This window comes from Balaenoptera musculus, chromosome 1 (assembly GCF_009873245.2).
Source record: "Balaenoptera musculus isolate JJ_BM4_2016_0621 chromosome 1, mBalMus1.pri.v3, whole genome shotgun sequence".
Taxonomy (NCBI): domain Eukaryota; kingdom Metazoa; phylum Chordata; class Mammalia; order Artiodactyla; family Balaenopteridae; genus Balaenoptera; species Balaenoptera musculus.
In genome coordinates this window covers 11455223-11480019 of record NC_045785.1, presented here as the reverse complement: position 1 = coordinate 11480019, position 24797 = coordinate 11455223, and the positions used below count along the sequence as shown (strand labels likewise).

The 24797-nt window shown below is 53.3% G+C and overlaps 1 protein-coding gene across 3 annotated transcripts in view; it reads right to left on the bottom strand.

The window, feature by feature from the left end:
* KAZN (kazrin, periplakin interacting protein) overlaps window positions 1–24797 on the bottom strand; it is a 462050-nt gene that overhangs the window by 29106 nt on the left and 408147 nt on the right. For 2 of the 3 annotated variants that reach the window (XM_036861208.1, XM_036861217.1), the window contains 4 exons: window positions 22615–22804; window positions 20442–20572; window positions 17473–17523; window positions 15875–15998 (listed from right to left, as the gene is read on the bottom strand). In XM_036861208.1, the coding sequence (XP_036717103.1) occupies window positions 15875–15998; window positions 17473–17523; window positions 20442–20572; window positions 22615–22804 (496 nt within the window). Of the gene's footprint in view, window positions 1–13448; window positions 15999–17472; window positions 17524–20441; window positions 20573–22614; window positions 22805–24797 lie in introns of those variants that run through there. The other variant, XM_036861227.1, reaches the window with a different exon arrangement.

Here is a 24797-nt window from a genome sequence, read left to right as displayed (position 1 = left end):
AATATTTAATCTTACATTTCCTTAAATATTGCATACATATTATGTTGTATTTGGTATTGATCATTACTGTATCTGAGAGGGCTTGGAGGGTCCAAATTTGTTGTTTGTTTCTGCTGATTCTCATGCATGCTGAACTCATATTTGATCTTATTATGGGAATCTTTAGGTTCTAAATAAGAGATGCTTTCCTCCTGAGAGGATGGACGTTGCTTCTGCTGGGGTGGGGAGGAGATAGGGCGTGGGGAGCAGGGACCACTTCACCCCCGTCAGAGAGGCCCTGGAAGAATGAGAGAGTCACAGTTTCTGATGCTTCGCTTTGCACACCCCAAGGTTTACTCCCCTGTCACTGGTCCTGATATCAGCATCTGTGTCCAGGACAAACTCCAGTTTTTGCCTTTGGTTATCACTCACTGCTCCTGTCCTGGTATTAGCTCATGGCCTTTTATATTTTGATGGAATTGCCTTGGGAATTTCCCTTATTTTTGATGAGGCCAGCGATGTATTGAAAAGTATGTTTTGTTTCAGATGTAGTGGTTTTGTAGCGGGAGGTCCTTCAGAGTCTGCCTTCCTCCACACTGCCCTGACTGGACACCCCTCTTGCTATGTGCACTGTTCACCCAGCACTCTTCATGTTCTGCTGGCACTGCCGTGCATGCATCTGTCCACCTGCCCTGCCCGAAGGGAATCCCTAAGTCAGCGGTCAAATCTATCCATCTCTTTATTACCCAGGCCTGGTTCATGGTGTTGCTTAATACCATTAGTGGTGGTAAAAGCCCAAGTTATGGGAAGGGGATGGACAATACCACTTTGCTTTGTTTTTAATTTGAATCTGCCCAGGGACCGTCTCTGCTCAACACCCTTCACTGGCTCCCTGGATAAAACCCAAGTTCCTTACATGACAAGGCTCTGTGTGGCCCAGCCCTGCCGACTTTGCCAGCTTCTCCTCGGTCTGTCACCCCTTCCCTGGGCTTCTTGGGACCACTTCCCTGGTGCTCCTGCCTCTCCCACCCACCATCTCCAATCAGCTGTGCCTGCTCCCCTCTCTGCCTGAAAGGTGGTCTGCTGCTGTCTCCTCTGCCAGCACTCCTATGAAGCCTTCAGGGCTCTGTTTAAATGTCGCCTCTTCCAGGGACCCCTTCTCTGGTCACCTGGCATAGGTCAGTCACCCCCTGCAACACACACCCCTCCACAGCCCTCAAACCACACTCACACAAGCTCTCATTCCAGGTACCGAGCCTGCACTTCTCACAGCTGAAGTTAATTAATGACTGTGTAATTGTTTGATGGGTGTCTGGCTTCCCACTAGATGTCAACTCCACGAGGACAGGAGCTGGGCCCGTTCTGCTCTCTGGGTGTCCCTGGTACCTAACAAGGGCCCAGACCAGTGGTGTGCTGGTAAATGTTTAACAACCAGCTCTCATATTTTTAAGAAGCGCTTTGGGAAAAAAAAAAAAAAAAAAAAGAAAGTGTTTGGTTTATAGCATTTTTTTGCCCATCTCTGTGGTGTAAATATGCCCATTGTGGCCAATTTCAGTTGCCAACATGATGCCCCTGGGCATGGGGTTGGAAATCAGTTTGTGAGCCTGTATGAGCTCCAGCCCACTGCTGCCTGGAACAGAAGGAGCTCTGTACATTTTGGTTAAAAGAAGGTAGGCAGGACGGGAGGTGAGGCCAACACAATGACCGTCTCCAGGCTCACCTTCTGCCGGCCCCACCTCCTTTAGGCCACCTCAGGATGCTGGTTTCTTGAATGTGCACATGGTCTCAGGGCCTGTTGACCTTGGCATTACTGAATGACGTTTGGGGCGAGACCATTCTTTGTCGTGGGGGCCGTCTGTGTTTAGCAGCACCCCCGGCCTCCACCCCCTAGAGGCCGGTGAGCACGCAGTGTGGCTGCTCCCAGCGCCCCCATCCTTCCGCCCCCCGGGCCCCTCCGTCCTCAGACCAGCCCTGCTCGGGCAGCCGACCCCCGTCAAAACTCCCTGCCCTTGGACAGTGGCAGGGGAGCCCCTGTCAGCACTTTCAAGCCAAACGCTGAATTCTCATTTTTTAAACACTGCATTATAAGGTGAAAAAATGACGTTTTATGGCCTGATAATGGCCGCTGTGTTGGAGGGAGATGCTTTGCTCCAGCGCCCGGTCACAACTCCTGTGAAATACTAGGTGCAAAGGTCAGGCCCTCTGAGCCTGGGTCACCGGGACCGGACAGCGTGGTCTAAACGGCATCAAGTCACTAACTGTGCAGCTGCGGGGGCAACAGCAGGTCCCCAGGTGGGCTGCCACCAATCCCCAACACCCCGACCCCAGAGCCAAGCAGGCCTTTGGGGGCCCTGAGCTAAAAGCTGGTGGCACTCTCACCCCACGTGTCCCTTCAAATACACGAAACCATGTGGTACCCAGAAAAATCCCACAGAGCTCTGCTCTCACCAGTGATAACTACTTAATGCTTAACCCCCCACCCCCCGCATACTTCCCTTTCCCCTCATTTGAGCCTAAGCTGTGCTCGCTGTGTCTGTCCCCAGCCCGACAGGTCCCCTGCCCCCAGCCTCAGAGGACACCCTCCTCCAGCCACGCTTCCTGCCAGCCCCTGCTCCCCACGCCCTGGGAATTTTCCAAGGCAGCAGGGAATTGACTTGGTGGAGTCGACAAGGCTCATTTCCCAGGTATACGCTTGGCAAGTACTTTCTAATTTTACAGACTTCAGAGGAAAATGCTCAGAAGAGGTCCAGGGAAGGCAAACATATACTGTGATCCAATGACAACTACTGTATGCTTCAAAAACATGTATCGAAACGTTCCTTTTCCTCCTTGCTAACCTGTTGTAATGCTGAATGGTGCCCACATTGGGGAAAGTCCTTCTTAGACTCTAACTTGCAGCTGATGTCTCCTCCCTGTTTTGCTTCCACCAGGCAAGTATTCCGGCTGGCTGCTGGCCTCCCCGTGTATTTCCACAGCTAGTCCTCTTTCTCAACCTGCTTTCCTGGCCAACTTCTCTGTTGGTGGATGGGCCTGAAAGGTGAATTCTGTGAGAAACGAGGGGGCTCTTTAAGGCCACGGGCAGGAGGAGGATTCTTCTCCATGTGTCCACGTAGGGACAGTACCAGTTTGTGTCAGTGCAGTTCTTAGAGGCAAAGCTGGAGGCGATGGACAGCTGTGGGGTCTGAGAACCCCTAATGGCTCTGCAGTCCCGCCTCTCCTTCCCTTCACCCACCCTCCCAGCTCCCCTGTGGGCCTCAGGACATCTCTGCTCAGCCTGCTTCCATGAGCCACGTGAACTGTGGTCATTGTGTTGGCCGTGAGACCCAGTCCGTTTGCTCGCTGGGCGGGGGCACCACAGCTGAGTCAGATCTGTGAAGCTCTGGCTTGGGCGTGGCCTTTGGAGGCAGTGCCTCCTTTGGGATCATTCTCATCGAATGATGCACCTGTCCGACCTCCTGCCTCCTCGCAATGCCTCACAGTGCCTCCTGGAAGTTTCCTGCACCAGGGGCGAGCGACTTTATTTCTTGCCCAAAGGGCAATAGGAACAGCAAAGATGTTTAAGGGCAGTATTCGTTTAACTTCCTTCAAAATGAAGAGCACTTTGGTGAGGCTTGGGCTGGGGGCCTTCTTGCAACTCAGATGCTATGGGAAATGTCAGGGAGAAAACTGGTGCTAGCCATGGCTGTTCGTCATGCATCCTGAAACACGATTCCTGGCGGAGTCTGGAGCCAGGGCTGGTGGCCACCATGCTCACTGTGGACTGACACCCCTCTCAAACCCACTGATATGTTTACCAGAACCTTGGCACAAGGCAAAACATCCTAGGAAGTTTCCACTCATTTGGGGAAATAAGCCTCTCCCCGCTTTTAGATGACCTCCTTTAATTGTGACACCTCTTGTCTGCCTCCCTCCAGGACTAGATTGTTCTAACGGCTCACGGTTTTATCAGCTTCACTCGTATCTGCCTGGAAAGTGGTGTAGTGCAATAGTCTGCTGGACCCCAATTCTTAGCCTTGTTCCGTCGCTGACTACGTCTCCTTGGGCCATTTATGTTGCCCCTTGGGGCCTCAGTTTCCTTATCTGTAAGGTTGAGACAATAACACAACACACACTTCATATGATTTTGGTGAGGACTATGTTAGAATAATTTATGTCATCTCGTCATTTACATCTGCACCCTCAGCCCTTAGCCCTAGGCCTGGCACATAGAAAGTGGTCAGCCAGTGTTTGTTGAATGACTTAATGAGCGTGTGTAGAGTGCCTACACACACCTGGCACAGCAGGCCCTCCGTGAAGGTCAGCAAGTCATATTGTACTCTCTCCCAGCTTCCATCATTGCCCCCAACCGCCCAGCAGCCAGTCTTTGTCCTCAGTCCTCAGCCTGACCCCCTCTCTATATCCCTGGGTTTCCAGCTTATGGCTTTCTTCACACTGATGACCGTGCATCCCGCTGAAATTTCTGGGAGAGCAGAGCGTCACCCCTTTGTCAGGTCCATCAGCACCTTCACCTGAAGTGCTCCCTCGCCCACACCCTCTCCATGTCTGAGTCCCACAGAGCTCGGCCAGGTCCACGAGAAATGATTTAGCCGAGCTCTCAGGCTGCAGGTGGTCTGATCTCGAGTCCTGCCGGCCATATGGGCCCCCGGGGGCTCCAGTGCTGATTCCAGGCTTCTGAGGGCAGCTCCCCCGCTTCTGCCCAAACACCCCAAGCCCTGGGGACACTGCTCAGGGTCAGAAATGAGTGCGGTCCCCCTGCTGCCTGGCTGTCCAGGGAGGGAAGGGCAGGAGGGCCCTCTGGTGAAGGAGGACGTGGGCCAATGAAATGGGCACCTATGGCCTGGGACTCACTGGTCAAGGGGAAGACGAGGACCACCAGGGCTGGACCGGCCCACAGAGAGAGTCCAGAAGGGAGGTAGCGGAGCCGGTGGTCTGGAGACATATTGGGGCCATGGCATTTTTTTTTTCCTAAAGGACACTAAACTTAAAAACAAAAGTAGTTGCCAATATTAAAGAATTGGGGTGTATTATATGACATTCTTGATTTCTCTTGAAAAACCAGGAGCTTTGGAAGCACTAGAGCCCAGCAAGGCTGCTTCCTTTAGACTCGGTGGGCGTGTGCGAGCCCAGTACCGGGCTGGCTGTGAGGGCGCTCACAGAGACGGGGCCTCGTCATCGTCACCCGCAACACTCTGCAGTGGGGCCCCTTAGAGCTGATCTGAGACAGCAGAGACCGGCAGTCGCTATGCTCGCCCCCGGGGGCCTCCGCATCAGGACAGCGCTGCCTGGTGCTTCACGACGCGTGGGTGTGAACGCACTGCGTCCTCCCCCTCGAGGTGGACACGGGTTCCCAGAGGCCCATGTTATAGATGAGGAAAGTCGAGCTCAGAAACACCATCGGTTGTGTGCACAGGGCACAGCCGGGCCCCAGAGCCTGTGTTTCGTCTCCCTGGCCCCAGCTTCCTGTCTCCTGAATCTCCTGCAGTGCTGGGACAGGCAGCTGCCACATGCCAGATGCTTCTACCCATTTCTGATTCCATCTTTGCAACAGCCCTGTGAGGTAGGCAGTCTTATTTTCATTTTACAGAGGGGGAAACTGAGGTCCAGAGAGACTAAGTGACTGGCTTAGGGTCACTGGCTAAGTGCTGACTCTGGGCTCAAACCCAAAGATCTGGCTCCAAAGCCTGGCTCTTTCCTCGACACCCCTCCCTGATTGCTTGGTTTTGATGAATTCTGCTGGGTTCAGGCTGTCACTAAAATGAATGTGTGTTTCTTGCACACACAGGAGGAGATGGAGGGGACCTGGGAATGATTCACACTCCTGCGCTGCACTCTCCGACGCTCGGTTTGTGGACAGCCCTCAGGTTCCCTCCGCCTTGCAGAGAGCTCCCTCTCCTGTCACCACAGCTCTGGTCCCCGCAGTGACCGCTGACAGAGTCGGCCTTCTCCCCTCCCTGGCCCGCGTGCCCCCGACCATGAGCTCCATGCCACCCCCAGAGACATCAGCCTCCTAACAAGGAAGGAAGCTGGCACTGGGCAGGCATGGGGCCAATTTGGATGTGACTCCAACATTGCTGGCCTGTCCCAGGGAAGGCAATTAGGCAGCTCAGAGCTGGTAGGGGGAACAGGGCAGGTGGGCCAGATGTCCCAGCAGAATGGCATGCCCATTCCTCTCCATGCCCCAGGACCCTGTGGCAATAGATTTGGCCGTCTGCCTACACCTGGGACAGCAGCAAAACAAACACCTGGGCCTGGCATTTCTCAGCCAATCTGCGGGGGCCCTTCTGCCTCTGCAGATGCTGTGTACTGACCCAGCTACTTTCTGAGCGAAGCAGATACTCAGACAGAGAGAGCCCCACTCCACCCGGCCTTGCACCAGGCTCACCTCACTTCTTAGGGCCCACGGGAATCCCACGTGAGCCATGGGGACTTTCCATGGCTAAACCACGTTAGGAATGAGGCGAGGCCGCTTAGAGATCACCAAAGAATTACTGACTCAGCATCTCCAAGCACAGAGTAAAGGGGGCTGCAGGAGCCACCCATCCCTGTAGCCCCACAGAGCACTCCACGGAACCAGACTCAAAGGCATGGTTCTGTGGTCAGTTAAGTTTGGGAAACACGAGGTGGAAAGCAGTGAAATGATTTTCTTCACTGTAGAACTTGCTAGAGCCTTGAAAAGCTAACGTTCATTTTGGAGATACTATGCATTGTTTCTAAAACTTATTGACCCAGGGATTTTTTTTTTCCCCCAGCTGAATCTTGTGGCCTGCGCCAGCTCGGGGCACTGGCTTGGGAGTCAGCAGCCTTGGGTTCCAGAACTGGCCATTGATGCCCTGGCCTGGCTGTGATGTGAGGGTAGTGGGCGAGAGGCCACTAAGAGCCCTCTCAGCTCTAAGACTCTTGCTCCCTCCGGCCCTCTGCCTGGGCTGGCCCTGGCGGCGGGGGTGAGGTTGCTGAACTAACCTGAGCCATGCTTGGCATCTGTACAAAGGGGGCCTGTTCTGCCCATCTCATGGGGCTGGTGAGAGGCCGAAATGAGATCATTGTCGTCACCATCACCATTGCCATCATCATTGTGGCTGACATTTATCGCTACCTGAGCTGAGCCTTTTATACGTAGTAACTCATTTTCAGCTGCTCTGACAATCTTACCGTCCCTAGTGTACAGCTGAAGAAGCTGAGGCACAGCATGGTTACCAGGTAGTAAATGTCAGGACTGAGGTTTGAACCCAGAGTTTGCCCAGAATCTACATCTCTTTTTTTTTTTTTTAAGATTTTTTTTTTTTTTTGATGTGGACCATTTTTTAAAAAGTCTTTATTGAATTTGTTACAATATTGCTTCTGTTTTATGTTTTGGTTTTTTGACGGCGAGGCATGTGGGAGCCTACCTCCCCAACCAGGGATCGAACCCGCACCTCCTGCGCTGGAAGGCGAAGTCTTAACCACCAGATCGCTGGGAAGTCCCTAGAATCTACATCTTAACTTTGACCCTAGTCTGCCTGTGAAAGGGCTTTGTGAAGTGTAAAGGGCTGTGAGCTGGGAGTGGCATTGTTCAACGTAGTCTCACTGTGGTTCATCCAGGGCTTGTGCATGGCCTCTTGGGAGGACCTCTGGCCCTCAACTTGCAGGCTTTCAGAAGTTGGGGGGCCCGTGGGTGGCCCCCACTTTCCAGCTCTGCCAGGGTTGAGAAGGGAAGGGGCCTGTACCATCTCTCTCTGATGGGGAGGAGGGGTGAGCAGGGAAGTCCGGGGGTGCCCTCAGGGAGTGACTTTCCCACAAGGCTGGGGCAGGAGGAGGCCTGAGGCAGCCTGTGCCTCCTGTTGCCCTGGAGGGAGCTTAGATGCGACCTAACCTGTGGATTTCCCACTGCCTTCATGTTGCAGAACTTTTGTCCAAATGAAATTGTATCTCTGAGATACATAAGCTGGAGCTTTGGGCTGAAGGGCAGTGAGTGTGGTCGGGGAGGTGGCCCAGGACACTGGGACTCATAAGACTCCACAGGCCACAAGTGGGTAACTACTGCCCTGGCCTGTTTTAGAGGGGACCTGAGGCCCAGAGAGGGAGACTGACTTGCCCATGGTCACACAGCGAGTCCTTGGCCAAGCTGGAAACTGGGAGTCCAGAGCCGGGCTCAGGGCTCCTGACTGCGCTGGGCTGGGGGCGGGTGGGCCTTCCGGAGTGGAGAAGGCCAGGCCTCCTCCGGACCCTGAGGGCAGGGTCTGGGCAGAGCCCTGCCAGGCCCCTTGGTAGCAGCTCCACCCCAGACCGCTCCACAGAACACGGCTTGAGCTGCCTTGCTCCCAGTTTAGGGCTCATCATCCGGGTCCAGGGGCACCACTGGCCCCAGGCCAAGGCCGGCAGGTCCACCCAATGCTTGTCAGAAGCCTCTGTCAGCCACAGGTCAGGTAACGTCTGAGACGGTGGGTGCCAGGCTCAGGACTTGGAATTCAGCCAGGTTTGACCTCTGCCCCCACCACTTCCTGGCTGTGTGCCTCTAGGAGAACCTGGGACCCTCTCTGTGACTCTAACAGGGGTGCTGCTGGGGGCTTCTGAGGCTGCCTGGGAGGCAGCAGGTACTCACACCTGCCAGTCCCCTTGGCTCTCTGCTTTGGGGGCAGCCTGGGGTCTTACCTGGGGGTGGTTCCTCCCTCACCGGGGGACCATGGAGCTGCCCCAGGAAGGTGGCCTCCACCTACCTTATGAAGGCCCCTTGGAGAAGCTTCCTCATGGCAAGTCTGTGCTAAAACCCATGGGTAGGATGCTGCCCTCGGCCATTGCCCCATGTGACCTCCTGCAACTGAGTCCACAATGAGGAGCTGGTCACAGATCCCAGGGCCTCACCCTGGACCTTCTAATGCAGTAGGTGTGGGTGGAGCCTGGGAATCTGTATCCTTAAAACTCAAGGCTTGACAACTACTGATCTATGTATGGTTCTCAAACCTTCTCTCATTCTTTTCCTCTCTGCTCCCTTTTTTTCTATCATGGGATCCTTCCAGTGGACTCTTGCATGTAGGTCCAGTGTGTAACAGATAAGAGCAGAGCTTCTGGCAGAAGGTGGGGCTGGAGGCCTGCCTGCTCGTTCTTTCACCAGCTATGGCCACCTCTTGAGGGACCTCTGAGGAACCCCCATGGAACACAGTTTGCAAACCCCTGCTTATTCCAATTTCTTCCTCTGTTGGGTGGAGAAACTGAGCCCCAAAGAGCTAGTCTGTACAGGACTTGGCTAGTGAGGCTTTCTCAAGTTCTCTGAAGCCTCTTGTTGGTCAGTTGTCCCTGGGGGAGAAGTTGCGGGACACTGGCTGATCAGAGACTACATAGCACAGTTACTGAGAACATGAACTCTGGAGCCAGACTGCTGGAGTTGAATCTGGGTTCTGCCTCTTCCTAGCTGTGTGACTTTGGGCAAGAACTTCACCTCTTGGTGCCTTGGTTTGTTCATCTGTAAAATGGGGACAATAACAGTATTTATCTTGGAGGGTTGTTGGAAGGATTATATGAGTGGGTATCTGCAAAGGGCTCGAGGCACTCCTCCCTGCCAGACCAGGCTGGCCTTGGGCTCTGACACACGTCTCCTTATAGACATGCCACCCTGGGGGGACCCTTGGGGCTTCTGCCTCAAGAACCCAGCCTTGGGCAGCCTAATTGCTTCCCATGGTCTAAATTTCTCTGTGCTAGCCACATCAGAGTATGTTTCTATTTGAACTCAAGAAAGACAGAATGTTTTCAGAGCTGGTGGATTCTAGGGGTGAACATGTCAAACCCTCCCTGTTCCAAGGCAGAGAAGTCAGAATTCTCTCACAAAGCAGCAGTGGAAGGGAATCTGGACTCCAAGGGCTGTGCACACAGCTGGAGGAATGTCAGGTTCAGGCAGCCGGATGCCCTGATTTCAGCCCCAGGGATAAGTTTTGATCAAGTCACCTTTGGGCTCAAGATGTATGTCAAGCTGTTTCCACACTTTTTTCCTACCTCTGGTTGAACTTAAATCCACTCAAATCCTGGAGAACACAAGCCTTGGGGCCAGTGCTTTCCAGGCTCCAAAACACTTTCAGCTGGCATTTCTGAGCCCACAAGGAGGAAAGGGTTGTTATACCCACTTCATAGATGAGAACACTGAGGCTCACAGGTTAAACGACTTGCTTGAAATCAGATGCTGGGCCAGAGCTGGAACGATTACCCAGGCCTGGCCTGGCGCCACTGGTGGGTTGCAAGGGTCCTCCAGATGGAGCAAGGCATGCAATTTGAGATTCTCTTATTTGGGTGCAATTAACTGCTACGGGTAACCTATTAAGAAAGCAATCAAAGATTTCCAAAACCTGAAACTCAGAAATGCAAACGAACAGTCAGCCATTGTTTTCCAGGGACTTTGCTTCAGAAGCATGGCTGCTGCACCTGGCCTGACAATGTCACAAGACTCCCCTGGGGATGCGCTAGGGAATAGGATTCCTGCCATTTCCAGGAAGGAAAGGTCAAGGTTATCAATTGCTACTATTTTTGCTTCTTAAAGATCAATCCTCTTGGGATAATTTTCTTGCGGATTCAGTTTGTTGGGGATGTAGAGTGCAGGGCTGCATTTTCAGTAACTGGGCTTTAAGACAGCATGCAGTTGTGGTTCAGGTATGCGTTCTCCATACCCTAGCTGCCATCAGGATGTATACCCTCAATCTGCTTATATGGTGACACTTCATTACGACTTAGATATTTAAACAACTTCTAACATACAGTCAAGGTCAAGCCCCTAAGTTAGTTTTAAGTTTATAGGGCATTCTTTTATATATAAACTTATGAATCTACCCTTTTATAAGATAAAGTTAATTATATGTATTCCCGCTTGATTCTTTATTAGTACCAGGTTTTTTTTCCACGGGAAAACGGGAACAGGTGGGCGGTAGGGGAGTGTGGCACGTTCTGCCCCACCTGGTGGGGTTTGAGTTGAAAAAACTTGAGTCGTTTGTTCAGAGCAGATGGGCTGGGGGTAGGATGTTTGGGAGGAAATGCAGGGTTTTGATGAGAGGGCCAGTTGACATTATTTATTTTTAAAAGTATTTAATTAAAAAATTTTTTTCTTTTTTCTTTTTTTTGGCCATGCCAGGCAGCTTGCGGGATCTTAGTTCCCTGACCAGGGGTCGAACCCGGGGCCCTGGCAATGGAAGCGCGGAGTCCTAATCACTGGACCGCTAGAGAATTCCGAGATACTTTCAAACTCATATTGTCACAGGCCTGATGACCCCATCTGATGCAGCCCCACTACACCTGGATTCCCTGGGAGCCCAGGTTGAGTGACGCACACAGCAGCAGCCCCATAACCTTGGGGGACAGGTGTGGGGCAGCTCCTGGGACCCCCGGGCCATCCTGAGGGGACCCCCCCCACCTCAGGAAGTGGCAGCTCTTGTACGGCGAGGGGCTCCGTAGCAGGGCAGATGGAGACGTCCCCTGCCCAAGATGGAGAGCTTGTGCCAGACCACAGCTCGTTTCTGCTCTGCCCCCCCTGCCAGTCCCTCTCTGGGAGTGGGTTTTCTGGGCTGGAGGTAGAAGGCCAACAGATAGACTACGTCACAAAAGCAAGGAAGTGCTAGGCTGTGGCAGAGGCTACTGGTGGGTGAGGGTGGGGTGGGGTGAAGCTCAGAGCAGGCCCCTCGGAGGCACTGGAGGCGCCCACGTGCTGGGTCCCAGCCCCTCACTGCCCACACGGAGGAGCAGTTCAGGGCACTACAGACTCTCTAGGTTGGAAGCCCAGTTCTACTGTTTCCTGGCTCCTTGACCCGGACAATTTACTTCGCCTGTTTATTCATCGATCATGGAGCCGTTGGAGGATTAACTGAGTTAATACACGTCAAGCACGCAGCATGGACCCTGGCCCATAGTAAGTGCCCAACAAATGTTAGATGTTATTATTGTTATTACTACTGTTAGGTTACGCCAGTTAGAACCTGCCAGCACGGGTAGGAGAGCACGCAGGAGGGCCACTAAGGACAGCCATGCAGGCTGTGCACTGCACAGCTCAGGGCACCGTCCATACAGGGGTAATGCAGTGTACAACCTGTGCAACTGTCCACCGGCCCTGCCGCCGGGGCAGCCCTACTCCAATTTCTGACTAATAGTGACACTTGAAGTTGGACCAATTGGGGCAAGGTCTGGAGAAGATTAACAAAGGAGGTAGTGTGGCTTTTGAGTAGAGCTATTCGGATTTGAATCAGGTGTGGCCTGGCCCTTGAGAAGGCCACGGGATTGAAGGAGCGATAGCTAGGATCTTGGCCAAATCACTCCTCTCTGGGACAAAGTTTCCCCCATCTGTCAGGCGTAGTGGGTTGGGTTAGTTTGGTGAAGGCAAACAGGCTTTTTTCCTTGGACGCCAACTCTGACTGATTGGCGGTGTCTGTCTGAGGCTTTGTAAAGTGAAAAAATTAAAGGCCACTTTGGGCTGGGTAGGAAGGGTTCTTTAATTGATTAGTGATGTCTGCTTGAGGTCAGGGTGAGGGAAGCTGTGGCATGTGTGTTTGGGGCCATTTGCCCTCCTCACATCAGCCCAGTGGTTCTCAATCCTGGCTGCACCAGAGAAGGTTTAACCACACTCTGATTCAGGGGTGTAGCACCTGGCATTGGTAATTTTTTCTAGAAAGCTCGGCAGGTGATTTTAATGTGTGGCCAGGTTGAGAGCTGCTGGGGTAGATGCCCCTAAGTTCCTTGCAGTCCTGAGCTCTGTAACTTCTCGGCATGGTCTATACATTACGGTGCTTTGAGCTCTCTTCTAGCAGAAATGCAAGGGGAGTTAAAAGGCTAGTCTTCCGTCAGTCTTACTGTTGGACAGGATTTGTTGTTAAGTTGGGAGAGCGAGGTTGAAGGCACTGGCTGTGATCATGGATTGGGGTATCCAGGTGGCCTCTTCTCAGGCCACACTGTTGAGTTTCACGGGGGCAGGACTGGCTTTGCATCTGGTGAATCTCGGGTCTTGGAAAAGCCTGGCCCACTCTGGCTTCATTAGGGAAGCCCTGGGGCTCCTTTAATTTCTCTCTAACTCCTCTCAGTCCCCAGGGATGGCGGGGAAAGTCGGGACAATGCAGAGGCCCACTGAGGTCTGCAGGAAGTAATATGCCCCAAACTCATGGGGTCCCGCTCTGGGTCTTTGGAAGGAGCGCCAAGGGGGAGAAGGAAGCAGATGAAAGCTGACTGGGGCCACTGGGCTGGAGAACGCAGGGTTCAGGGCGCCAGGCTCGGAGGTGGTGCATTAGGACCACGGGCTGCCCTGGATGCTGACGGCTCCTCCAAATTACAGCCAGGGTGGCAAAGATGAGATGTTTCTGGGAGGCCACCCCGGCCTCAGCCCCTCGATGGGCCCAGAATCCAGCCAGCTTTCCTCGGCCCCTCCCATCACCCCCTCAGGACCCAGCCCTGGAATTCCAAGGAGCAGGTCATGCCAGGCTTTGCCTCCCACCCGGAGTAAGATAGAAGCAATCAAATAACATAGAATTCGATCATATTTTAAAATAAGCTTTATTTAGTTTTTTTTTTTAATATTTTATATTTGCATCCATGCCTTTGAGAAACCTTTCCCACGGGAAAGGTTATTTTCATCTACTGTTACCCATAACTCATTCGCTATTTGACGTAGTTCTCTTAAATAAATCATCCTTAGTAACTCAGAATTATCTCCTAATTTCCAAAAACTGAAATGAAAATGAACTACTAAATCATTACCAGGAGGGGTTGCAATCTTATTTTCTTGTAAATAAAGGGCAAACAATAAAAATCAACCAAAAGAAAAAAATTCATGGGGGGAGAAAAGTATTTCCTAAAATATCTCTCTGCAGAGAAAGATGCCAGCTCCGGCCGCTCTCCCTCGCCGCCAGGCTGGGTGAAACGGCTCAGCCAAAGGCCAGAAAGATCCTTATTAGGTACCCTGCCTACTCCTTTCCAACCCCCCCCATCAGGTCAGAAGGAAAGGGAGCAGCCGACTGGGGCTTTTCTGTTTGTTTTAGAGACTTTGGACAAAATACCCTATCCCTTCTGATAAGAGATGCTCCAGCATTTAGAATTCTCCTTGTTTCTTGGTAAGAGCTGAAAACGTTACTGCTAGCAGAAAGCACAACTACTGTTGTTTAGAGGGTGTGTGAATTGAGCTGTTAGTATTTAAGGTGGTGCAGAGGCGGGGATTCACAGGTTAAAAGAAAAGAGAAAGCTAGTTTCAGACTGCGGGAGGCCCTGGCTTAGAAGCTCACGTGTTCTCCATCACCCGGCGTTTACAATGCTCACGGTTCCTTTGCTGGTGAAGCCTCACCGGGGCCAACACTGCTCTCCAAATAGGCAGATGTTCCTGCCAGCCCTTCTCTCCTCGGGTGAGCGGGCTCAGGCTGCTGTGACAAGTTGGAGGAGGGCCCGAGGGATCCCGAGAGACTCTGTGAGATGTGGCTGGAGGAACCAAGCAGAATGGGGAGGGCAGAGGTGCTGGTGCTGGACGCTGTGCCCCCAACAGGCCGCCCCTTGAGATGGGCGCCTCCCCCATGACACCTGCCCGGCCAACATGCAGAATCAACCAAGGATGAGAGAGACACAGCTGCAGCGAGGAACACGTGCCGCTCCAGGACCCTCGGGGAACCCACTCGGGCCGAGGGTCCCTGTGGTCGTACCCTGTGGTCATGCGGTCGGCTGTCTCGCCCTGTATGCAGCAGCCTTTCTCAAAAGACAGACTCAAGAGAAGGTGACCACGACAGCAGGCACTCTGTTCACTGAGGTCAGTGCTCTGTTATTTCAGATAAATAAATATATATATAGAAAGGCCTGGAGAGAGCTACAGGCGGGAAGAAAGGCGGAGCGCACTCCCATGCAGGGATGGGAGAATGGGGGAGAGAGAAGAAGAAAGAACGGAAAAAAGCAAGCTTGGAAGTCCAATGGTCCCTGGGTTCTGGCCACCCTAAACTCTACCTTGCACAGCTCGGCAGCAGCATGATCATAGAACAGACAAGTCAACAGAGAACCCGCCTCCCACCCGCCCCCCGTGGAAAAATATACATTCCAATATTTACGTAATAATTTAGATAGAATAAGTCTTCTGCACTTGTGCAAATAAATTAAACGGAACAATTTTCTTTTCTTTTCCCCGTAAAGAAAGAAACGGCAACGCAATTTAAAAACTGGCAGGCCGTTAGAAAGAGCCCCTTTGGCCTCTGACAAACCGAGACAAGACAGGGCCCCTGGGCTGGGCTCGCAAGTCTTCGCGGAGAGTGGACCTTACCCTGATGACGATGGCGTTTGGGGGTTAAAGTGACTTGGGCGCACCCCGAGAACAGGGTCTGGTCCCACACGTTCACACCGGGGGGACGGGGGGGCGGCGGGGTGGCGTGGGGGGAACATCAAACACAGACTACATCCTCGGGGAGACGGGCTCCAGAAGTAGCAGTTCGGACGAGGGACATTTACAAGCACGGAGTGCACAATAGTTTTGTTATTTACAAATACACAGCAGTCCTTCAAGTTTTCAAGTTTCGTAAAAAGGGAAGGGGGGAAGGGACCAAAAAAAACCAAAAAACAAAAACCCCAACGAACCAAAAAGCGAAAAAAAAAAACATTGAAAAAAACAAAAACAAACCCAGATTAACAACACAACTGTATCGCTCCGAGGACAACAGAGAGTTGACAGGTTCACACACGTTTGTAGTATGTACATCAATTACAGAGGTGGTGACGCCGGGGAGGGGCCCACGCGAGTGGGGCTCAGCCGCACCCCCCCCGCCCACGTGCGCGAGAGCTCCCACGCACGCGCACACGCACCGCCACGCACGCCCAGCCGCGCATTCCCCGCTCGCACGCACGTCCACACGCACAGACACGCCCGCCGGGCAGCAGGCGAAGGGAGGCGGGTATCACCAGTCCGCGTCCTCCTCTATGTAATAATCAGGGGCGGTACCATCAAAGAGGCCGGGGTCGAGGGACTTCCGCTGCTTCCCTCTGGCGAAGACACGCGAGATGGAGCCGAATCCCATCTTCTCTTTCTTCTTTTTCCGTTTTTGGTCTTCAAGATCCTCTAGTGACTGAGGAGTCAGGCCGAGTGGCAGAGGTAGAGAGGAGAAGAACAAAGGCAAGCTGAGCTGGGGCAGAAGACAGGGAGGGGTGGGGGGCGGGGGATGGCTGGTGGGGGGCACCAGTGGGTAAGGATGCCAGGGTCTGCCCCTCACTCGCTGAGCGGACTTGGGCCAGTTACAGAATCTCTCGGGGACGACACTAGGACGCATCCAAGACTGTCATGAGGATGTTGCTAAAGTGAGGGTAAAAACGCTTAGAACAGCGCCTGGCACATAAGCAGCATTCGTAACGGCTGCTGGAGGGGTTTGTACTATCATCATTTAAATTCAGTTTGCCTACAGCCTTCCGGTGCTCGTGGAGGGCTTGCAGAATCGCGTCCACTCATGCTGCCACGGCTGACCACAGGGCCCATCTGGAGGGGGCATCGCAAGTGTATTAAGTTCACTGAGGAAAAAGTCCCCTTGGAAAAGGGGGCCTAGGAGAGCCGGGAAAACCAGGAAGGAGGAAACCTGAGCTTCATGTCAGCCGAGAGCAAGGACCCCAGACCTTAAGGCCCTAGACAAGAAGCAGGACTGGCCTCGGCAGAGCGGGGAGGCAGGGGTTTGGGTTCCAATCCCAATTATGTCACTACCCATGGAAACGTGGAGAGCCCCCAGCCTCTCTGAGCCCAGGTTTCTCGTCTGTGACATGGGGGGATTGTTAACAATAACGACAAAGACAATGATGATGATGATGTGGAGGAGGTCCTCCTGTCGGGGTAACTACGGGACTGGGGTGGTGTCTGCAGGAGAGCTTTGCAAACTGTCAAATGGTTTATACAAAGATGCAGAGTGGTGGTATCGGTCAAAAAGGTGGAGGTTAGACTAGACTAATGGTTCCCCAAACCATGTCAGAATTACCTGAATTCCAGCCACCCCCCCTCCCCCAACCTGGTGGATCAGAATCTCTGGGGTGAAGGGCCCAGGAATCTGCATTAGAAAAATCTTCACTGGTGGACCCTGATGCAGACGAGCAGTCCGGAAGACCAGCATGTGGGAACCCCAGGACTAGAAAGCTGATGTCAGAGACCCCATCTGACCGTCAAATTCATGTTGTTTTCCTCCCTACAGCCCCCTTCTCACTCTGAGGATAGAGTATTGAAAGGTTAAAAATGAATTTTAAAAAGTTTCCTGCAGCAAGGGGCCCAAAGAGCCCAGGGCCCACGTCATTAGCCTTTGGCTGCCAGGAGAAGACACTCTCCCGGGATGCGTGATGCACTTAGTAGGTCCACAGATCCAGAAGACGACATGGAAGGGCAGACTCAGGTGCTGAGCCTGGCTGGGGCACCGACCCATGTGTGACTGAGGTAGTGGCTTAACTCCTGTCTGCCCTGGGTGGCCAAGTATGGACGTGGTGGTGCTGAGGGCCGAGGAGAAAAAGGGTGAAGTCACGGTCAAGGTGGGGTGGAGGGAGGGCCTGAGTGGCCAGGGAAGGCACACCTACCTGTACAATGGGGTTGTGCAGGTTCTTCTGAACCGGGCCGGGACTGTCGCCCTGTAGCCAAAGGAGAAGAGGAAGATGAAACAGCAAAGACACATAACACATGAGAGCAGAGGTGGCCTGTGGAGCATGGGGTCTTCTGTGGAAGGAAGCCATCCCCTAGGGACCGCCCTGCCTCTGTACTGGGGAATCCACCCTCCACCCCTGAAGCAGACACTTCCAAATGGCTCAATGACGACACCTGGGGTTCATGAAGATGCTGCCAGGACCAGGGGTCCTGGCCAGAGGCCCTGTGGTGCTCTCCTGCCTGCTCTGGCTTCTTGACCCCTAACACCCTCTGACCAACAAATCAGTCACTCAAAGTCTTCTAAGTTCCTCTCCCAATTGGTCCATAGAGTTAGAACTGAAGTTGGTTATACTTGGTGCTTTTCATAAAGAAGTACAATTTTATAGAAAAAACAAAAATAAAGAATTTTGGGACAGGAAGACTTGGGAGACTATGTAGCTTCTTATTTCCCCCACAAACAACACAATGAATCTCTTACTTTGTGGAGGGCCAGACAGGGCTCATTAGCCTGATTTACAGGTACACAGAGAGGTTCCAGACAGTCCAACATTATAGAGCTAATTAAAACCAGAGCTACAACTCAAATTCAAGACCGTCTGGTTCTCCCTGGTCTAGTGCTCCTTCCTGTGAGTGTGCAAAAGCCCTCACCACATCCCAGAATCAGTCTGTCCTGCCTGGGGGTGGGTACCATACATCATTGGGATCACAAAAGTCATTACTAGGGATACCCCTGGTGGTCACTTCCAGAATTGCAGGCAAAAGGCAAGAAATAAAGCATGTGTCACCTGAGCCAATGTCCATCAATCTTCTCCAGCCTCTCTGTGCTGAGTCCCCACCTCTGCTCTAAATAAGTGACTAGAGCATGAAAGGATGGGGAGGTCCTTACTCCAGGTCAGGCTGTTCCTGCTGGTACCAGGCCAAATGCCTGAGCACAGATGGTTACCTGGAGCTATTTTCAGGCTCTTCCTGGCTTACCTGTGTGCACATCTGTTGAGATGGGGGATGAAGGTGGTTGAGGGAGGGTGGGGATGGAACAAATGGTAGTTTAGTCTTTAGTCCCATCTCAAGGTTTGCAAACAGAACCTATTTGGCACGCAACTAAGGTAGGTTGGCCCTGTACAAGGCCATCTTTGCCAAATTTATGGGGAAGAGAATGAGGCCAGAGCCCACTGAAATGCCTATGTGTAGACAACTGGCTTATCAAAGCACCCATTGCTTGGCACCAGGGCCCTGTGTAAAGTGAGCTTGGGAATAAATATGCCGTATCTGCTGCCTGTAGCCTCAGGTGTGTGCCAAGGCCAAGCTGGGCAACAGGCTAGGTCTGAGCCAGATGCAATTCAAGAGGCCTTTAAAGAACCCTTTCTGCAGAATGGATTTTCCAGCAGCATTTTGGCTGTCGAAGCCCCTGTGGGCCCCCCATGGGAAGACAAAGTATGGCCCTTGAGAAGGTATTCTCAGATGCTATGGGGTATCTGGCCCACACTAAGAACAAAGGGCACTGCTGGCTGTAGGTATAACTCAACAGTGGTCCCTCAGAACAAGAGAGTAACGTCAGAGGCCCCTCTACTGGCCCACCTTCCTTGCCTTGGTTCTGTCAGGACAGCCTTTGTCACCAGGGTTCTCTCCTGGGAACAAGAGAAGAACAGATTGCTTCCTTAAAGCCCCAGTTAAAACAGAATCCCAGCCCCGAGAGGGATTCAGGCCTGAAGTGACCTCCTCCCCATCCTGACGTGGCTTTGTGAGGCCCCGGCCAGCAGCCTCTGTTGTCCATGTCACCACGCTGAGGCAACTTATTTCAAATTTAGTCTTAGCTATTTTTATTAAGTGCTTTTCATTGTTATTATAGATTTGAAAAAAAATGCTTCCATTGGGATTACTAATATAGAATAGTTACTGATTTTTATCAATTGATATTCTACCAGTACCGTTCTGTACTTCTATTAGTCTAATGGCTTTTCTGGTTATTCTCTTGAGGTTTTCCAGGTAGATAATCATCCCACTGGCAAGTAATGGTTATCTTGTCTTTCTTTTGCAGTATATCCACCTCATTTCTTGTTTATTATCCATCTCGCTGGTTAATAAAACATTGACTGAGTTTTTGAGAAAGGCTTCCTGTGCATCTGAGGACCCGACTCTACCGTGTCTTTAGGTCGCGGCAAGGGAGCCCTCCGGATTATCAATCGTGTGATGGAACACTTGTGAAAAGTGGTCCCCACATCCTGACCCCAGTGTTTCACATTAGAGCCTTGACGTGGCGTCTTCCTGTCCTCAGATGCTTGACCACCCACCTTCGTTCACCCCCTCACTCCTGGGGAGCCTGTCTGTCCCACCAGCCACCAAGAGTTAGGTGGCTACGGACCTGTGCCTCTTGGCAGCTGGGACCCAGTATGAAATCAAGAACTGTGATTAAGTAAGCAAAGCAAACATAACTTAAGAACAAATTCACCGGATGCCTCTCCAGAGGCAAAATGTGCAAAAACTCCTGGAGATTCAAAAAAAATCCGGCTCATTCCTGCAGGACCAAGAGCTGGCTCTACAGGGAAACAGCGGTGGTGGTGAGGTCCTGAGCCCTGGAAGGTATGGTCTGGGAGGAGAAGCCTACGGTCCCAGACATAGCCCACCAGAGATAAGCCCAGGCTGCTCAGACCCTGAGGCCGACCCAGGCCTGCCTTCCTCTGGATTTTCCTTGCCCTCCCGGACACAAGGAGCCAACAGGCCTCATTTCTTTCTCTCCCCACATCCATCTCTTCTTGCAAAAGGAAAGAACAGAACAGGAAATGCCTTCGCCAGAATGCTTCCTGGGTGGAAGAGAGGAAACAGCGGGTAGGTCTTCACCCCCTCCACTCCCACCCCTGTGGTTTCCGGGCGGGGCCCAAGGCCCAGGCCCTGCTGCTGCTGGCCTTACGTTGCAGAGGGAGTGCGTCCGGTGTCGAGGGGAGTTGATGTCGCTTGGCGTGGACGACCGGTCGCCTTCGGCGGCAGATGCGTCGGAGATGACGGAGGGCTGCCGGGAGTGGCAGGGGCTCACCCTGACCGCTGGAAAGCAGGGACAGCTGGTGAGTGGGGGATGGAGAGAATGTCCTTGCCTTCACTGCCTTGCAGGTCAGTCCACCCAACGCCCCCATTATACAGATGGGAACACTGAGACGTAGAGAAGAGACTTGCCCAGCTCTCCGCCCTTCTACTTCACAGCACCACGGGTCACCAGAGAGCCACTGCCAGCAAGAATCTCCAGCCCCTGGATCCAATTAGGCCCCCTCCTAACCAGGGTGAAGGGGAAGGGGCAGGAGTCTCCAGGGGCCTCAGTGACTGTCCTCACAGTGCTCCAGCCACCTGGATGTTCCCTAGGCCTGGTGCAGTCCTAACCCATGGTCAGTACCAGCTTCCCAAGAGAGAAGCCGCGAGGCTACCACCAGCTCCTCTCTTTCTCCCACCCACTCACCCCACACCCGATCCGCAGCAGCACCTCCAAACACAGCCCCAAATCTGACCACTTCTCTCCAGCCCCACTGCCACCACCCAAGCCCAGGCCACCAGCCTCTCTTGCCTAGAAGACCCTGGCGGCCTCCCAGAGGGCCTCCCTGCCTCCTCTCCTCACTGCCATGAGAGCCAGGCATCCGATCTCTCTTCACCTGGGGGTAGATACGTGCGGTCCTCCTCCAAGCCGAGGGGATACAGCCCCGCCCACCCCACCAGCCTCGGCTCACGTCACACCAGCTTTCTGATGGTGCCCGACACGCGCCATCTCCCTCCTGCCTCACCCTTCGCTGGCCCTGCTGCCCATCAGGCACATTCTCATCCTTCAAGTCTCAGCCTGTACCGAGAGAAACCTCCCCCTACTATCAGCTCTCCCCACTGTCTTTTCTTTCCCATCAAAGCACCTGTTTTCCGTTGATTTCTCTCCCTGCACTGAATATAACCTGTAATCATTCTTTGTCAGTTTAGTTACGTGTGTTTTCTGTCTTCACACCTACAGTGCCAGCTTGATGAAGGCAGGCAGTGTGGGTGTCTTAGCCATGTCCAACCCCAGAGCTCACGGTGCCTGGTGTGTAGTAGGTGCTTAATCAATAGTAGATGAATTCCTGGAAGCCCACCCAAGTCCCCCAGCAGAGCGCTCTCCTGTCTGCAGGCGCTGGATGGAGGAAGCACTTTCTGCTCGACAAGACTGAGGACCTACTGTGTGCAGGCAGCATGTGAGCAGGGAGGGCTACACTACTGAGAAAGATAATCCTTGCTGCCAATGGCCATATGGTCATACGGAGGAGTGTGGGGCTTTGGAGTCAGGGACTTGGGTTCCCAGCTAGGTGACAGCAGGACCCACGGGCTCCAGAAGCCAGCTGCCTGTCGCCAACCTGCATCTGTCACACAAACGCGACCACTCATAGGAGGGACAGTAAATGGAGCCAAGTGGGCCGCAGATGTACAGAGGAGTTTGGGGCTTCTACTGTGGCCCATGGGTACAGATGCTCACCACAGGCTGGGCCCCTCTTCCCCTCAGTGCCTGCAGCAAACACCCCTAACACTTATTTCTGGCCCTCCCACACATCCAGTGATTACCTGGAGCTGTCAATCAAGGAGCTCTCACTGTCTCCTCTGCCAAAGGACGCCCATGTGACCTAGACTGGAGAATCAGTGCATCCACTGCCAGACACAGTGATTGGTCCAGAGGTAGGCATGTGACCCTGGCTGGCCAATCAGAGTCCTTCTTTGGGATTTACTATCCACACAGAGAAAGATTTCTCTGTCTCAAGACTTTTGAGCTTCAAGGGCTCTAAAAGCCTGAAACTGCTGGAGACTGTTTTCTGCTTTGTGAAAAGAGGTGGCCTAAAGATGAGGTCGAATGGAGGCAGGCAGAGCTGAGAGGTGGATGGAGAGAGTCAGACAGACCCAGGTATTGTCTGAACCTTGGTACCAGCTATGCCTGAGGTCCACCTCTTAGACTTTTCAGTCCCCTGAGTCATGGCCACTGCCCCACGCCCCCCTAAAAGCAGCTATAGAGTGAATAAAGAGGCTGCCCCTCCCAGTGGGCCAGATGGCCTCCTGAGACACCCCCGGAGCTGTGGCTGGGCCGGACTCACCTTGCCGGTCCCCAGGGTGGGGGGGGTGTGAGTGGTAGAGAGTCTGCTGGCTCTGCCGGATGGCTGCGGTCAGTGGGAGGTCCGCCTGCACTACCCACTCCTGGTTGCCATTAAGCACCGTCTCGCCCGGCATGGCGAGTGAATGCCGCTTGGGGACATCCTTGGTCAGCGTGGCTAAGGACTGCTTGGCCTGGAGAGAGAGAGCCGGGGGACAGGAAGAAGACGACGTGGTCAAGGGGACCTCTCGGCCTACTGCTTGGCCATCACCCACCATCGTGAGAAAGCCACGAACCCAACCTCAGTACCAGGGCGTCTCTGGCTCTGCACTGCGTGCCCATCAGTACCTCACATGAGGGTTTGCTTTGGGGTTAGTTACCCCTTAGTTCCTGCCAACACAAAGTGAGACCACAAAGGGGGACCGAGGACACACTTAACACCCATTCTTTCGGGTTCTCCAAGAACCAGCTGGGATTTGAACGAGATGGTAAGAAAATGGTGTTTTGCCTTTCAGCACCTTACCTCCTCCCAAATTCAACCTTCGAAGGCCCCTTCACAAGGTGCTATGCAACACAGGCTGGGGATAGGGCAGACCCGCAACCTGGCTCTCAGGATCACGTGAGAATACGTGGGACACAAGGAAACCCAGGGACAAGCATGGGGCTGAGTTCGGGCAGCTGGGATAGAGAGCTCTTCCTTTCTCTGTCCTGTGACTGAGGTCTCTCCCAGCTTTGGGTTATCTCCCCCAGGGTATGTGGGGTTGTGTCAGAAGTGATCTCAAATTATTTGGGGGAGAAAAAGGATACATATTAGAAATGTATTAATGCGTATTCTTTCTTTCATAGTCGATTTCCACTTCCGCACTGGTTCCCCAGGCTCGTGCCAGGGGAGAGGGGGCACACGGGGAGGGGCCCAAGGGCCTCGCACTGAGATTCCCAGTGAATCTGGGGGTCACTACAGATGGCAGAGCCACCATGAGTGCTGGCTTTGCCCCTAAGATGAACACAGATGAAATGGAAAAACCTCATCTCATCTCTCTCCTAGCTCCAGAACTTTCCATACCTCCCCCAAGGCCCTGGGCTCCTCCATGCAGAGCAGAGGTCCTTGAGAAAGAGATTCTAGCTGAGAAATGAAGTTCTTGACCTAAAGCCTGATATACCCTCATCACATTGACCAGCTGTGTTATTTTAGACAAGTCACTGCCTTCTCCGAGCCTTACTTTCCCCATCTGTGTAATGAAAAGCCTGGACCAACCTTTAGGGCTCCCTCTAGCCTGGATACCCCAGGAGTCTATGAAATCACTCCCCTTCCACTGCCAGCCCCCAGGGAATATAAACCCACACGGCAGAGGGAGGCCAAGTTGGAGTCAGCCCCACCCCCCAAGCCAGGTAATAATCTCTGCCTGGTTTAGAAAACTATCATGTGCTCAGTGCAACAGCCCTGGGTCTCAAGTAGGGAGTGTAGGATTAGCTGTGCTTGACAGAGGAGAAACCAGAAGCTCAGAGAAGTTAAGTGACTTCTCCAAGAGTGCACAGCAGGCACAATGTCCAAGTTGGGGCCCAAGTCTGGGAGCCTGGGAGCCCCATGTGGTTTCTATGGTGTCCACGCTCCTCTGGGGCAAGGAAATAACCAGCACAAGTGATGCAGACTCTGAATCCACGAGGCAGAGAGTGGGGCGTGGCTGGTCACCACGGGATCCCCAGCACCTGGCTTGGGGCTGGGCACATTCAGTGAAGCACTCAGTAAAAATCTGCAGAGGAAATGGAAGCAGGCTTCTGCCGTGTCCAGGCGGACGGCCCAGGGAAGCAACTCTGCTAGTTTACTACAGGAACAGCGGAGCGATCCTCCTGCCGAAGGAAGGAGGCAGGCTGGCTGTGCCTTGGAGCTGCCATGTGCCTGCTGCAGGTCCAGTGTCATGGACTCATGTTTCCTGGACCACCGCATCTCACTCAGGACCACATCTGCTCTCCCCTCCAGGTGTCTGTGCATCTGGCCTCCGAGCCCTCCATCCTGGCACCGCTCCCTGCGGGCAGCTGCCCCACTCCCTTGCTGCCTCCTGTCCAATCCATCTTGGCTGCCAGGAAGGTGGACGTGGGTGGGAAATGAGCGCCCAGTCAGTCTGCCGTCGTGCGATCTAACCCTCAGCTCTGCCCTCTTGCAGACATCCCCAGCCACACACGTGGAAA